At 37.4% G+C, this 17777-nt stretch overlaps 1 protein-coding gene across 1 annotated transcript in view; it reads left to right on the top strand.

Moving 5' to 3' along the window:
* LOC110371814 (protein O-mannosyl-transferase Tmtc3) overlaps positions 1 to 17777 on the top strand; it is a 123734-nt gene that overhangs the window by 97947 nt on the left and 8010 nt on the right. The window contains exon 3 of the mRNA XM_021328214.3: positions 5366 to 5447. Within this exon, the coding sequence (XP_021183889.2) occupies positions 5366 to 5447 (82 nt within the window). The remainder of the gene's footprint in view (positions 1 to 5365; positions 5448 to 17777) is intronic.

The raw sequence follows: 17777 nt of genomic DNA, 5'->3' as shown, positions 1-17777 counted from the left end.
TACAAAAACTTAAACATGTGTCAAACACTTGTCTAAAAAAATGTGGCTGCAAAATGGACCTTATTCAACGTCATAATCTGTAATTTTATTAGACAAGTGTTAAAATGACGTTTAAAAATGTTTGTGGTACGACGGTAAATGTCTCAAAGTATTTTAAATTATTTCCTGGACCATGTCTGTTCAACTAAGGTATAAGGCTCTTAGTGAACTTAATTTGTACATATTTTGTGCTTAATACAGGCGGGGGCGATCAAGTATAATGAAAAGGATTTATTATATTTAATCATTATCCAATTAAGGAGTGGAAGCTCGTGTTTATCAATAAATGGTAAATTTTCCATAGCTATCACGTGTAGCCTGTAGGTAGGCAAATTTAGGTCTATTGATAAAAATAATTAATAACTGTTTTTTTATTATTCGAGTTATAAGAAAACAAATTTCTCTTAATATATTTTTTTAGCTTAGTTTTTCCCCTACTATATCACCATTACAAATGGGGCGCTTGTTGTTGTTAGAGCCTTTTTATCGTCCCACTGCTGGGCACAGGCCTCCTCTCACACGGAGAAGGATTGAGTGTCAATCACCACGCTTGCTCAATGCGGGTTGGTGATTTCAGACTATATATGTAGTCCAGGCTTCCTCGAGATGTTTTCCTTCACCTTTTTACCAGTGTCTAAGATATACTTAGAAAGTACTTAGAAAAGTTGCATTGGTCACGATCAATCGAATCGTGCTTTACCTACTAGTCTACCACGACTTTTACACTGTATCAAGAATACAAAATGGCACTTGAAAACTAAATAATCCAATTACCTTGCCAACAAAGAAAATGTGATAACGCATCGGCTCTAACCAATCACACGTGTTTTCCGTTTCTCACGCGATTTGCGTTGCCTGATGATAGACGTACCCTTTGTTATTGGAAATCTTTGAGTTACATATCTCACTGAACCTGGCAGGTTAATTATAGAAATAATTGATGCACTGCAAAAAGGTATTGTTGTTGTACATAACATTTAACGAAGGCAGGAAGAATGTTTAAGTCATTCAGTTATTTAAGTCATTATACCATTTTTCCGTATGCATGTACGTTTTACATCACAGTTTTTGGTACATGTCACACGCATAAATAAGTCCACAAACATGATAAATTTACATTTTGTGTACCATAAAATATTGCATGATTCCGTAAATTGAGCCCGTGACCAAAGATGATAAATTAATGTCGCTTTTATTATTCACATGGTATTTTTTCATTTAGTTTCCGATCAATACATAATTTTATTATTACATACATTTTATATACTTTACTTACATTGTTTAAAATAAGACGTGTGTCTATTATGTACTTTAATTTGCATTTTTTTTTTATTCTTTCACTTTAATAACCATTGATATTCAGATGACTAAATTAGAACAGCGATTATCATAATATTCCAATCGTGTAACTGCCTTACACCCTTGCACCCTTTCCCAGTGTAAACCACAGCTCATCCGAACCCCCGACCTAGTAATACTAGTTCCCTTGTCACCCCACCATGACTGACATAAAACCATGGAGAACAAAAGACGAGCGGAGGTGATTTAACGGAAAATCTCCTAAGAAAGTAGCGCGCCAAAGCGTGAGTGAGCGGGGGACGAGGAATGCTACTGGCTATCATACACCTTTTTTTGGAACCCGTCTATTTATTAACCCAAATCTCCAATTAATCAAGACCAATTATTGATAGGAACCCGAAAGCCTCGTTAATTCACTAGAAACTGATAGTTTTGATCACGCCCATCATACGTAGTTGACCTAGAAGAAGGCGCCTGACCTACCTGCCTTATGGCATATCCGCTCTTTCCTTACTCCGTGCATAAAACGCATTTGCAGTGAATCACATATACTTACACTTTCTGCACTTAATAACCCTCACAGCATGTTGCACGCGATATCCCATAGACACCCCATTACGTACGAAATAGCTATCGTTAAGTAATCCACCCCACTTGTAATTATATAATAGTTGAGCCGCGCTGATAATATCGTTTGCAACTTGACAGGTTCATTTTGCAATTTATTGGTACCTAGGGTTAGTTTTAATTGGAAATGGTAATTAAAGTGAATGTGTTTTTTAAATGAATGTTGGCCTTACCAATTTTATTACCTACGATATCATACATATTTTTTTCTTGAAATAACCGCCGTACGTTGTTTTTAAGGTAATCAAATCATTCAACACGTCAGAACGCGCGTGCGTTCAAATAAATTACAAAATGTTGTCTCGATACAAAATTCCTATGACTACGACATAAAGCGTAGCAGAGTACTTATTAATAATCGCTACGATAGCGCTACGCAGCGCTACGAAAGTGCTACACGAGCTGTTTGCCGCTACGTCAGCGGCGCGACAAACTTCAAACAAGGTGACCCTACGTGAACATTTTTATCGTAATCGATATTCAGAGTGATCAACATTTTATCGATAAAAGGATCAGTAAAGTCGAGTGCCATGCCTCATTGACGCTTGAAGAATTTCTAGAGTAAGGCGAGAAAATCTTTGTCAATTATGACGTGACCGTGGCATGAAAGGTCTCGTTAAAGTACAATTTATTTTAATACTCTTCAATCTTTGTCAGAATAAAACTACTATTGAATAAAGTTAATGTAATTAGTGTTAGACAACGCACGATTTTTGTACGTAGGTTATATAGTACCTACATATCAGAGACTCGTGTGAAGTTAATTATAATCTATTTATTTAGTCAGCTCTAATGCTCTTTATCATAAATAATTCCATCATCAAATTATCCTAAAATGTGCAAACATAGAACTTTGAATTAAACCATCGTATTTACCACTAATTTCCTAAATAAAATTTGCAGGCATATTACATTTATTCTCTCATTAGTATCCATACATTATTCAATGATTAACAAAAGAACGCGATCCCGAATGTATAATACCTCTGCTAGTTTAATTCTAAATATTGAATACATCGGATCTACATTAATTTAGGCCTTTCAAATGTTAATGAACTTATTTACGTGAACATTTGCAGCTCAATAGATCATAATTTACTCGTATATCACGTGCATATCGTGTAAATACGACCCCATAAACCTGAAATGAAGCCTCGCATCAAAAATATGATTAAAGTTTTTACGGTGCACATTATGCGCACTAAGTCACTTGTACGCCATCTCGTATAACGTCTTCAAGTAGTTTCATTAAAACTTTCGATATAAAACGAAACGAACATAAAACAGAACGTCACAATTACGAAACAAGCCACTATCGTCACCGTCAAAGGCGTATCGATTGAGGGTAGCTCATTAGGTGCGCGCTTCTCGAACAAACTAGTCATAAATGTTTTTTCACCAACTTCGCAAGAGATTTCGTCAGATTCGCAAAAAGTCACTAACGAGAGCCTTAATTCCGGCAGAAGTTAGCCGGCGGAGCACCTTTGCGCGTTAGTCTCAATTAGTCGTTGTTCCACCTCTGCGGCAAAGTTGCGGTTGCACGCCGCGCGGCGCCACCGGACAAACTTGCCCAATTATTGTTATTCGACTTCCACAATTCACACGGGCAGGACGTACGTACCGCGCTATATATTTCACGAGACAGCGCAGACGCTGGTAAAAATTGTCGACTCAATTTTAAAGTGGTGTTGATAACTCAGTTGACAGTCCCTGGCGGTCTGTTGTTATTACCTGTTCTGTTTCTGTTATAACTTTCTCAATTTCGTATCCGCAAAGGCTACAATGTATTTTGTGTTCCTATAAATACAGTACAATATTTACTTTGGTTTAATTTACTGTTAGCGGCTCCAATTTATCTCGAACGTCAAATTACCTAAATAAACGTTTGGAAGCTGTGCGCCGTAAAGATAATGACATGATCGTTCGATCCGTGTGATTAAATTATGGTGGCGACCAAACCGTCAATGTGATGGGTGGCCAATTTATGACGCCTAATTTACTCCGTTCGCTTCTGAGAGGACATTACATCACCGGTCCCCGGTGATATTGCTAAGTGACATTCGACATTAACTTGGCTTCTATCGGATATCACTTCTGTCATAGGTTTTTGATGGCAGTTTGGGTCTTAAGATGGCTTCTTCACCTTGAGCTCTACTAAGTATAAAGGATAATATGAGGATATGCATTATTTCAATGAAGTAAAGGGCGCAAAATGTATACCTATACAAATCATGCTCATTGGCACTAGTCCAACTAGCGCTATTCTGAATTACCAGAACTTCAACAACTTCAAAGAAGGGCTGGGCTAACAAGGCTATATAATTTTATTAAACCCTTTTTCGTAACAAAGCTGCAGAAAGTAGCAGAAAGGTGATTTCTAATCAAAGTTTACTCTGCGTCGCTATACTAATCCGTTTCAAACAAGTCATTAAAGTTTTGTTTATAGAAGTAAATATAAAAATCCGTCTATTAAAAGTTTAGCGGGTCTGACGCGCGAGCGTGCGTGCAAAATGAAACCACAAAAGTTTTCACGGCTCAACGCTGCTTATCCAATAGAAATAAAGCGCTGGAAACGCTAGCAATTACCTTTTCAAACATTTTTAAGGTTTTATTCGGATGTGAGTGAGTGGGTACGGCCACTGTTGACTATTGAAAATAAAGTGGAACATTGTTCAACAAAGGGGATTTTTGGGGGATGTTGGATGCGGTTTCATTGTGTATGTTTTGAATATAACATTGTACTACACCTGTACTCTTCAAAAGGTGGTAGAGTCATCATACATTTCATTTTAACAATTATCCAGTACTTATGTGACAATTATTCGCTATCTAGAGTTATTATGCAGTTCTTATTTTTAAGTTTTTTATTATTTTCGTTATTTTATGTTTTGAGAGTCTGTGCTGGTAAGGCAGCGATTTATTTTTTTACCACATAGTCTTCGGAAGCTTGTTATTTGCTCCATGTTTACAAGAGCTAAAGTACCTACCTGAACAGTTACATGCAATAATAAAAAATACCGTTATAAATAAAAAACAAGCCACTAGAGAGACCCGTGAATGTAGCCAATAAAATATACAAACATTTAAAAAATAGTAGTGGTAACCAATAAAACAACAAACCAGTCGAAACCGCAAAACGTTTATATGATATTTTCATACAATAGTTTCCCTCAACACCACATACACATACGTTACGATACATTTTCTCGTAATTTCGCTCTAACCTCGACTACCCATCCCTTGCATTTGTAACTGACACCGGCCATACACATCCTTGATTGCTAATAACACAGCAAAACATCAGTAAACATAGTTCGCAAAAACATAGTAACATTAGAAGACCGCGACACAGTACAGTCAACCTGTTTATCCATCCAGTGACCCAGTTACTCTGTTACAGGGTGTGCGCAATGTTCCTGCCGGAGTTCGCGAGTTTCGTCGCCGCCATCTTGTTCGCCGTACATCCCATTCATACTGAGGCGGTGAGTATATTTTATACCTACGTGTAGCTTCCAAGTGTCTATCATAAGTGATGTAGTCTTTGAAACTACGTTTGAAGCGGTTTGAGCCAGATGTGCCTTTTGTAAGTGAATCGTGTCGTCTAAAAATACTTCGCGTTTCTGAGAATAAATATGTTGGTGCTGTTTATAATTATATCGCAAAGGAAGGGTTATTTATTACCCGTGAAGGCTTCATATCTTGTTTAAAAGTCAGTCACAATATAGACAAATTGCAAAAAAGAGCTTTTCCAAAATATTCCTTTGTTAAAGTTTGAATGCATTTTAATTCTTATCGGTCACAGTGGCCCGAGCACTACCTTGCAGCTGTCAGCTGCAATGCGGGCAGTTCCATGGTGACTCTTTTATCTAGTCACTTCAAGTTTCACGTAGCGACGATGTTCCAAGCGGCACCTCGCTAACTATCCTAGAAACGCAAATAAATTTGGACTCTCTCCTTCAGTAAATAACGGTTAAAATCCTGATGAATATTTTGCATCCACAAAGCACTCCTTCGCTGCGTACACTCAGTGTGACTTGACCCCTAGTTATCCTCACATCAAAAGGTAGACACTCTCTCAGGATTATAAGAATGAAATCGTCACGGCAACCCAAAAATAGACATATAATGTATCTGCTCCAGTAGAGATCATGTCGGGGTTACTATGGCGGCCGTAATGCCATAGCAACAACTCACCAATTATGGACTTACACATGTACCCAATCGCGAATCCCAAAAATATATTCACCATGATTTGGGATTTTCCTTTGTCTTCCTTCTAACAATACACTCGAAAAGATATTTATCGACATATTTTCCGCTAAAAGGCTCGGCTTAAAAAGGTTTAATGGAAGCATGATTAAATTCGGTCGTCATTAAACCAATTTTGGACGCTGCATCCTTTATTAAAAGTAGCCTTATTTGCTGTCGTATCTTCCCTGAAAGGCTTTTTCTGCATGCTAGAAAAATATTAGATTAGGTAGACTAAACATTTTGTGGTGAGAGATTTGATACGCCGTCAAAACTGTGATTCGACCAAATATGTCGTATCGAATGACATTCGGTTAATATTCATTCCAGATATTAAACGTTTTGTGTTCGAAAACAACACGCTGTGTATGACAGTATCCGTTGTGATTTTGTTCGCTTCAACCGCATATTTTGTTCGACATTTCATTCGTTCGCTGTTTCCATTCGAATACTGCATTATATTTTAAAGTTTTTTGCTGTACGAGCAATTTTTATTAGAATTCAGATTGGTAACACGTACGAACTTTTTGTGTGCTTTGTAAAAATAGTTTTTATCGACACAACTACAAAGCCAGATGGTGGTTAGTGGTTATATTTTCATCCATAAAAATAAGTTTTCATAACACAAATGGTCTGTCTATATCCACCCACACTAGAAGATCATATTAGGTCATTAATTTAACTCGTCAGTAGTTGAAGTTGGTTGTAAAAACATGCAAATGCTTTCAAAGTGCGCTTAAAATATTATGTGCTATTTCGATTCAAATGAATTTGATATTTTAAAACAAAGAGGTATACAGTTTAGTGATTGTTAGTATCAAGAAGAGTTCATTATTCATTATTGGATTAGGAAGCAGTCACTTGGAATTTGTACAGTTTATAAGGAAGACGCAAGTTCAGGGCTAGGTACTCTGCACACGTTTTACGATACCAATTCCTTTTCGTAACAAGCTCTCTCACAGCAAAACTTTTCTCCGAATATTTTAGAACGTCCTATTTTAGCAAAAACTGACTTTCCGCTACGAATTCAATCGCGATCCTGCATATTACAAGGGTAAACTTTTCTATCTTACTATGTTCTGTCTAAGGCTTCTACAGTCTGAATGCCAAAGACAACCCGTTCAGGCTTTATGGCATAATTGATTAAGGAATATTGAACGCTGACACTTATATGTAGTATGATTTCAGTATAATGTCTTTTAACAAGTTGTATGTAGAACTTTCTTTGTGAAACACTTAGTTCTAAGTATCCAGAAAAACAATTAGTATCAAGAAAAACGTAGCAACGGAATGTAGTCTCTGACACAAAAATACTTTTACTAAGCAATATATTGAAGAAAACAGTGACTGAAAACAGAAAAGAAAATAACAGCACCATTGTAGTTTATTGCTTTTTACGGCAGTGTGTCAGTCGAGTAATAATAGCTGTGGTTTTGCGCCAGTATTTTGTGCTCCGTCGCTCCTGCATCTCCGGCTGAAATTAATTTTATGCTCGACATAAAAAATATACGATTTGATGGAAATCGTGTGTCGAGCAAGCGTTTTCCAAAACGACATTCTGTTTATAGCTCTACTGAGAATAATCTGATTATACTTTTTCGTTGACCTATTCGAAAAACAAACTTCGGAGTCGTTTGGACTTTTTGGTACTGGACGCAGCTAAAAAGCTATTCCTGTTTTTAGTCTGTGACAACGAGTTTGTATACACGGTATTTTTATTCCAATATAAATGGCTGCAATCAAGAGAACAGCTTTTGAAACTCAACACTAACTGTGTTTGTAGTTTGGTTAAAACTAAAGTTGGCCATTAAATGTCGTTCTAAAAATTGTTGCTAAACCACCGATGTGAAATGACATGTCATTCCATTGGGTTCTCTTTTTGAAAATCGTCAGAACAGTTTCATGTTAAACAGATTGTAGTTTCATATTGGGCTCTAAAAATACCTTGTTGACGGTAGCTATGCTTTTGATGGTAATGAGGACTGTCCATCTACACGTTCGACGTATTTTAGCAAGTCAGGCAATCAGCTTCACCTTTGCCAAGTTATGTCCGCAGTATGTGCACTTTATGGACACCGTACTCGTCAACTCTCATGGCGAACTTTACGCCCCGTCAGGTGCAAACTTGATGATCTTTAAAGTTTCCGTTTACGCCAGCATTCCAATTAGGGTTGCTCGTTTTTATTGTGTCGTATTTTATATGGCATACGATTTATATTTGCTTGACAAGCGGGGGTGAACGTAAACATTTATTTTGTTTACTTAAAATTAGGAATTAGATTACTGTATGTTATTACTGTATTTCATCGAACTGCGTTATAACTTTCTACTAATGGATCCTTCATGATCAAATATATTTTTTAATACCAGTGTTAATCCAATTTATATATAAGGAATGTGTAAAAAATATAGGTATTCCTACATTGATTTATACATTGGTATATATTTGTAAAAAAAAATGTGTACCTAGCAGTAAAATTGTAAAGCTATTTCGCTAGGACCACAGAGTAGAATGTGTTTGCAGTGTGCTCAGTGTAATGAAGTCGTGAACGCTGACTACGGCCTGCAAGCCTTAACTATGTTTGCTATTTTTATAGTCTGTGGCTCGGTAGCCTTTACGATGCCTTTTGAACTTGACTGTTTTTTCTTAGAAACCTTGTAAACTGAATATTTTACCTCGTTCTGTCGTAAAAAAACTCATATACTGGGCTGTAAACGACAACTACGCGTAAGAAGCGGGTAGTTAAGTATACATTAAAAATGAGTACTTCTTTACGAAATAACCTCATAAGTTTTACATTACATTGTCTATTGGATACCTGAATTAAATTTGTACGGACGAACGTACATTTATTTTATATACATAATTTAATCTTGATGACATCGCATAGCATTGTTCATGCGCGACCTACATTTTATATTACTTTATTTTATGTTAATTTTGTATGATCAGTGAATTAAAGACACTCGCTAATAAAGGTCGTTTCCTCTTGACAACACCCACCTCTGATTAGCTGACATCATCTCATCGCGAGATTGACATCTTATGTATCGTGGTCACACAACCCGTACATTTTGGTCCTTCGAGACATCGCGAACCGCGTTTTTGACGAACATTGACAAGTGACATCGTGGCTCCTGGCAAATGACATTTAAATCAGGAGAGTGACAGTAAAAGTGCAGTGCCGTGACATTAAAGTACAGTGCCGTGACATTCATATTGAGTCAACAGCAGACTCTTATTGACTGACGCAGCTCACATCTGTGAACGGTGATTTCTGACAGCAACTTCAGGCCTGGCACCAGCTGGTGTGAAGAGTGATCGAGCATCTCAGCCATAAGTATCTCCTTCTCATCTGGACAATCTCAAGTAAGATCGTTCCATTTATTTTTTGTACTTCGGTATTTGACAAGTTTTTCTTACTTCGGTATTTGACAAGTTTTCCTGACAATCGAGATGGAAGCGCAAACTCTTTATACTCGTCAAAGGATATTATTTCCACAATCCAGACTATAAAAATCAACTTTAAAAAAGATGGTGCGGGCAGGAAGTCTCCAGAGTATATAACCTCGAGAGTGAATACCCTACACAATCTTTGGGGTGAATTTGAAATGAATCATCAGAAACTTGTCGAATATGATGATATTACGAGTGAATATTTCGTCAAGAACATCTATGATGACACTAAGCGTACGTATGAAGAAGTACTTCACTTGTTGACTTCGTACCGCGGACAGGAAAACAAAGGTACGCAACCAGATGAAAAGCTCAATGCTTTAATCATTGAACAGAAAACGAATTTTAAGGCGTTCAAGCGGTATATCCAAAACCTTGAGATGGAGCAGTTGAGTAACAAATGGGAAATAGAAGATGAATTACGTAACCTGCAATTGAGATGGAATAACATTGACACTCTGCATTGGAAAATTGACAACATAGTTGAAGGGTCAGATATGTTCTATGAAAAGGAATATACTGAGTACGAAACCAAATTTAAAAGAGTAAACGGGAATTAAGCAACAAGCTGTCGTCCGCTATACATCTGCAACATTCTACCCCACAGTTGGAGGTACCTGTCTTCACGGGAAATTACAATCAATGGCCTACCTTTCTCGATCTGTTTAAAGGTGGTATACATGACAATAAGCTACTAACAAAGGCTCAGAAGATGCAACATCTTAAGGGTAAACTAAAGGGAGAAGCTGAACGTTTAGTGCAACATCTACATGTATCAGCCGAAAATTATGACACCGCTTGGGAAATTCTCAACCACAGATATAACAATCAGCAAATTTTATTCACCAAACAAATTGAAATATTTCTTAATCAACCTAATATACAGAAACAAAATTCTTACGAGTTGAGAAGATTACATGATACTACTATGGAATGCATTCACGCCATCCATAATTTAGGAATTGACACCACGACGTGGGATCCTATCCTGGTTCATCTGCTGATAAAAAAGTTTGACACGCACACATACAGCGATTACATGGAAAGTAGGAAAGAACCTCGTAAATTACCAGTATTTGAGGAAGCTATTGCATTCTTAGAGGCTAAATTTACAGCCTTGGAACCTGTAAAGAAACATGACAAGAACACATCAACAATGAATAACCCAGGTTATTCTAAATCATTTGCTTACAAGGAAAAATCATCATATGTGCCTGGGAAGAAAACAGCATTTACTAGAACATCTAGCGTATTTCATTGTGTATTGTGCAATACCAACCATGCGTTATACCAATGCAGCAAATTTGAATCTATGTCACCAGAAGTTAAATTGGCAACAGTTTCGAAATATAATGTGTGCAAAAATTGTTTATTTGTGCACGAAAAAAATATCTGCAATTCCACAAAACGCTGTAAAGAATGCAACGCAGCACACAATACATTATTGCATGAAGCATGCGTCAACCCCGATGTGACCTCAAATTCTACCAAGCTATTCACACCAAGAAAACAGCAACAGATGCGTCAGCAAACTGTTCATCACTTAGCGGACATCAGTAACGAGATATTACTCCCATCGGTTCAAATGCATGTGTTATGCAAAGACGGACAATATATTAAATTGACAGCGCTTCTCGACCAGGGTTCACAAATATCCTTGATTACAGAGAATGCGGCACAAAGACTAGGATTACCCAGACGTCACTTTGACGGTACGATCTCTGGCGTCGGTACTTTATCAAACAAATGTAAAGGGAAAATTAACCTTCAGTGCAAATCGATTCATGACGATTATACATTTAATACTGATGTTCTGATTATGCCAAAATGATTAATCATTTGCCGAACAATTCATTTGATACTGCTCATTACAAGCATATCAATAACCTTCCACTTGCAGATCCGGAATTTAACATATCGAAGCCGATTGACGTTTTATTAGATGCAAAAATATATTCAGAAATAATAATGAATGGACTCGTAAAAGGTTCTCCACAAGAACCCATTGCACAGCAGACAAAAATGGGGTGGATTCTATCGGGAAATATTACACCATCATTTAATTGTCATGTCGTCATTAATAACATAGAAGACATTGCCAATTATTGGGAGATAGAAGACATTCCATCTGACACTGAAGTGAAAAATCTTACGCAGCAAGATCGATTCTGCGAAAATTTATTCATGACAACAACACGACGTTTACCTAGTGGAAGATATGAAGTGAGGTTGCCAATGAAGGAAGGGTTTGAAAGTAAGCTGGGAGATAGCAAACCACAAGCAGTGGCTCAGTTCAAACAGCAGGAAAAGAGGTTCCAAAACGATGACACTTTATATGACAATTATAAACGATTTATCGACGAGTATATTAATATGGGTCACATGAAGAAGTGTGTTACTAAGACAAAAGTAAGCTGCATACTTCCACATCATGGAGTGATTAAAAATGACTCTACTACAACGAAGCTTAGAGTTGTATTTAATGGGTCGAGCAAAACTACATCAGGGTTCAGTCTGAATGATCTGATGGAATGTGGTCCGAAGCTCCAACAAGATATCCTGTCTCTTCTTCTGAGATGGCGAATATATAAAATTGCATTCACGGCAGACTGCGAAAAATGTATCGTATGGTGATGCTTCAAGAAGACCAGCAGCATCTGCAAAAAATTGTCTGGCGGGACCAACTAATGAAACCGCTGGAAGAATATCAACTGTGTACAGTAACCTATGGTACAAAAGCAGCGCCATATTTAGCAATGAGGACGATAAAACAGTTAGCAAGTGATGACGCACAGAAATATCCCCTTGCAGGCAAAATTTTGGAAAATGACCTATTTGTTGATGACCTAGTTAGTGGCGCTCATACCATAGAGCAGGCTAAAAATATACAAGCGGAAGTAATTGACATGTTGAAAGGAGCAGGATTTAACTTAAGAGAATGGTCGAGTAACACGCCGGAGTTACTAATGCATTTGACAGAACACCAATTAAATCCATCGGTATTGGACTTCAAGAACGCTGACTCTACTAAAACACTTGGACTTAGATGGAATCCGGTTACCGACACATTTACATATCAAAACAAAATAGGTCGCGCAACCGAGACATACACTAAACGTACTATGTTATCTGATATATCGAAGATTTTTGACCCACTTGGTTGGTTATCGCCTGTCACATTGAAAGCAAAGCTCATATTTCAACGCGTGTGGTCCACCGAAATAGGCTGGAATGATACAGTTCCTCAAGAAATCCAGGAAGAGTGGAAGTTACTGAGGGATGACTTGGACAATATCAACTACCTTGAGATACCGAGATGGATTGGTACAACAGAAACTGACATCGAAATACATGGATTTTGTGATGCTTCAGAAAAGGCATACGCATGTGTTATTTATGCCAAAACCCGACATGAGTTTCAACAGACAACAATACAACTTATAGCAGCTAAAACAAAATTAGCGCCTGCCAAGAAGAAACTGACATTACCACGGCTAGAACTTTGTGGAGCCCTACTATTGACAAAACTTGTTGCAAAGGTCTTACAAACTTTTGCAATCAATAAAATTCATGCACAGACTTATGCTTGGACAGATTCCATGGTGGTGATTGGATGGTTGCATGGGAATCCGTCACGTTGGAATGTGTTCGTGGCAAATCGTACACAACAAATTACAGCCGTTATTCCCGCAGTACAATGGAGACATACAAAATCATCTGACAATGCAGCAGACTGTGCAACTAGAGGCCTTACCCTTCCCAGCTGAGAGAGCACTCATTGTGGTGGAAGGGACCTACGTGGCTAAAGGATGACGTTAAAGAAAATACTCTAAATATAGAAGACCCGGAGATTGAAATCAAAAGAAATCCCCAAGTAATGACTACACAATTAAAATATGAAGTTATTGAAAACATATTAGAAAAATACAGTTCTATTACTCATGCGGCACGTGTCTTGTCTTGGGTATCGCGTTTCATAACAAATACTCGGTATCGTATAACTAAAAGGCAAGGTATGAGTCACCAACAATTAACGACAATAATTACCTGACATCGTCTGAAATAGAAAATGCATATAACATACTTATTCGGATGACACAAGTTAAAGAGTACCATGATGACATTGCACAAATACAACGAACAGGATCGGTAAAAAGCAGTAGTAGTCTACTTAAACTGAGTCCGTTTTTGGATAAGAAAGGTATTTTGAGAGTTGGTGGGAGACTGGAATATTCAAACTTGACAAACGACACCAAACATCCCATCATACTTCCGAAAACATCAAGACTGACAGAATTACTTATTAACCAGGCACATAAAACGACACTTCATGGAGGTCCTAGACTTACCTTGATGTATTTACGACAGAAGTTTTGGATTATAAGCGGATATGTAACAGTCAAAAAACATATTCGTCGTTGTATAACGTGTTGTAGATTTAGTAACGTACAAAAAAATCAATTGATGGCGAATCTACCAGAACCTCGAGTGACACCTTCACGTCCGTTTACTCACACGGGTGTTGACTTCACTGGACACGTGGATGTGAAAGCGAATAAAGGCAGAGGGATAAAAATGACAAAAGGATACATCGCAGTGTTTGTGTGCTTTGCAACCAAAGCTGTACATTTGGAGCTCGTATCTGACTTGAGCACTCCAACATTCCTCGCCGCCTTTAAGAGGATGTGTTCTAGAAGAGGCGTTCCTAAACATGTTTATAGTGACAATGGGACGAATTTTGTTGGAGCTTCCCGTGTCATCAAGAAAGAATATCAAGAAGCCTTACAGATGATCAATGAACACTTTTTAAATGACATAGCTGACATGAACATAACTTGGCACTTCAACTCACCTGCGTGGCCTAGTGCAGGTGGGTTGTGGGAAGCTGCCGTAAAAAGTATGAAGCATCACCTTAAAAGAGTTCTAGGAGAACAAAAATTGACGTATGAGGAATTTTCGACACTTTTGACTCAGATCGAAGCTTGTTTAAATTCGAGACCTCTCTACGCTATGACAGAAAATCCAGAAGATGAATATCTTACACCAGGACATTTTTTAACTGGTGGAAACATTTTGTCTTCACCCCTGACAGTTTATGATGCATGCGGAATAAAAACAAGATGGCAATTAACAGAACATATGCATCAACAATTCTGGAAAAAATGGTCTTCAGACTATTTACAACAATTGCAATCAAGATACAAATGGAATATTCCTAAGAAGGCCCCTTGCATCAATGATATAGTGCTCATAAAAGAAGACAACTTGCCACCTTCAAAATGGGTTCTCGGGCGAATAATGGAATTGCATCCCGGAAAAGATGGTTATGTGCGAGTGGTGACTGTAAAAACAAAATCAGGCACAGTGAAAAGGCCAATTATTAAATTATCATCTCTTCCCGTACAGGAAGACGAGACGATATGTAAATCTGACAACACTCAAGAATCTGACAACACTCAAGAATCTGACAAAATAAAACCAAGAGCTGCGAGAAGAATCAAGCGGAACTTTCTCGCAACCACTCTTCTATTACTGCTCACATTCGTAACTCCTCTCTCCAACAAACAGTACACGTGACGTCATTGCACAATTCGAACTCTCTGTATTTTGACAAAATTGCTGACATAAATATTGTACAAGACCAATGGAAAATGGTGGTTTTCTATAATATGACCTCCTATTGGCAGAGCATTGTCGACATAGAGTCTTTCCTTCGGCAAATAAACAAATCGTGTAGAGAGGAACCTATGCTCACATCTATTGCAGCACAGTTGTACCATCAGTTGGAAGAAATAACACATCGTAACAATTTATTGACGAACATACAAACGTCGAGGAAGAAAAGAGGTCTGATTAATGGAGTTGGGTATGTTGCAAATAGTTTATTTGGAGTCTTGGATGAAAGATTTGCCAAAAGGTATGAAAAAGACATCAAACTTATACAAATTAGAGAAGATCATTTATTTTCGTTATTCAAAAATCAGACGTCAATAATGGAAGCAGAAAACAACATCATAAAAAGAAATGAAGCTGTAATGAATAAAAACTTTATCGCTATCACTGAACATATGCAACGTATCACATCTGACATGCACCAGTTTCGAAACGAGATTCAAACCACGGTACAAAAAGTTTCCTTGTTGACAGCACTCATGTCGGCTAATATTATAATTTCCCACATACAACGTTTACAGGATGACTTAATAGATACCGTAACTGACATTTACCATGGCAGAATAAATTCACATTTACTGTCTCCGGATCAGATTCAGCAACAACTCACCATAATCGCCAGTCAAATACACGGCGAACTCAAAATACCAGGGACTAACAGCAAAGAGTTATATGGACTAATGCAAATCAAAGCGAGGGTGACAAGCAAACTTTTGCTAATGGAAATCAGAATTCCTCTCTTGAACCATGATAAATTTGAACTTGACAGAATCATCACTATTCCACTGCAAAAAGGAACCAGTACTGTGTATACTCAAACTGAATCAAAATACATCGCAGTCAATGTTAATAAGGATACAGTTATACCCATGACAGAACAAGACGTACAATCGTGCGCCATGCGTGCTGAAAATGAATTTATCTGTTCATTAAATCATCCCATTTACACATTAAAATGGGAGAATCCATTTGTAAAATCAAATATACACAAAATAGTGACAATAAGTACTGTCATACTGAAATCAAGGAATGCACATGCAACTGGATCAAATTACACACCCGAGACTCGTGGCTATTCTCGTGTTGCGAGGAATGCTCAGTCCGCATTTTATGCCCAGACGGCCTAGTGACTAAACAATTAATTGGTAGTGGGGTCATTACCATCGGGCAAGGTTGTGTTTTGAAAGGTGATATGTTTACAATACATAGTCATCATAACTATATGAATCAGATGTTCATTCAACCCACTGTGGAAAGACTTCCGAACATATCTCAATTAAACAACATTTTGAATACATCTGTAACTCCACAAGACATCATTCAGATTACCAACCACACGGCAGAATTCCATGAAATAAAGCGACAGATTTCCAATTTGAAGAAACAAAAATTGGAAGAAAGCCCACTAGATGATACTCCGCATTACTATATAATTTACGGCATCTTGGGTACTGTACTTCTGATCGTTCTTATTGTCATGGGGTACAAAGTGAACCAATGGCGAATCAATACACAGACACGGAAACCTTCAGGTGACACCATATCAGTTCCTGAGCCTGGGGTCGGAGTAGCAGCATCGATGACAAGACAGGAGAGTGATGTGAATATCAGGGTGACCAGAGATCAGCCGATCTCATCTCCGGGGCAAAAGAACAACTCAAACAATAGTGAGACGTTCTCACCAGTGATGCGCAAAGCATATAGTGTGACAAGTGTGAATAAGGCTACATCGCCAACTATGAACAGAACAGTTAGCTTCAGTGTAGTTAATGATAACTAATAATAGTAACAATAGCACCAATATTCATCAATGCACTTTACTTACATAAATACATGTGTTGTTGCTTTTATACTTAATTCTTATGTAGTGTTAGACATAGTTGTACTTTTAAATTAAGTTGGTTCTCTTTTGTGTTGGCAGTATGTACGGACGAACGTACATTTATTTTATATACATAATTTAATCTTGATGACATCGCATAGCATTGTTCATGCGCGACCTACATTTTATATTACTTTATTTTATGTTAATTTTGTATGATCAGTGAATTAAAGACACTCGCTAATAAAGGTCGTTTCCTCTTGACAACACCCACCTCTGATTAGCTGACATCATCTCATCGCGAGATTGACATCTTATGTATCGTGGTCACACAACCCGTACAAAATTAATAAATAAAAAAAGTACCAGGTGATGTACCGAACATTGGTGATTTCTAACACATCAATCATGATAATGTTGATAGATATAAATTATATTCTGCTTTATATTAATGCTATTATCCATTAAGATAAGTCAATCAGTCAGTGAACCATATCATTTATATATATAGATATAGAGGAGGATTCTTTCTTTCTATATATAGAGGAAACCTGTAGTTTCCCACAAATTATTCCTCCGCTAATAGACCAACCATAGGTATTTTTTTCATAC

Source organism: Helicoverpa armigera, chromosome 10 (assembly GCF_030705265.1).
Source record: "Helicoverpa armigera isolate CAAS_96S chromosome 10, ASM3070526v1, whole genome shotgun sequence".
Lineage (NCBI taxonomy): Eukaryota > Metazoa > Arthropoda > Insecta > Lepidoptera > Noctuidae > Helicoverpa > Helicoverpa armigera.
Note: the sequence above shows the minus strand (reverse complement) of the source record. Positions and strands in the feature narration are given on the sequence as shown.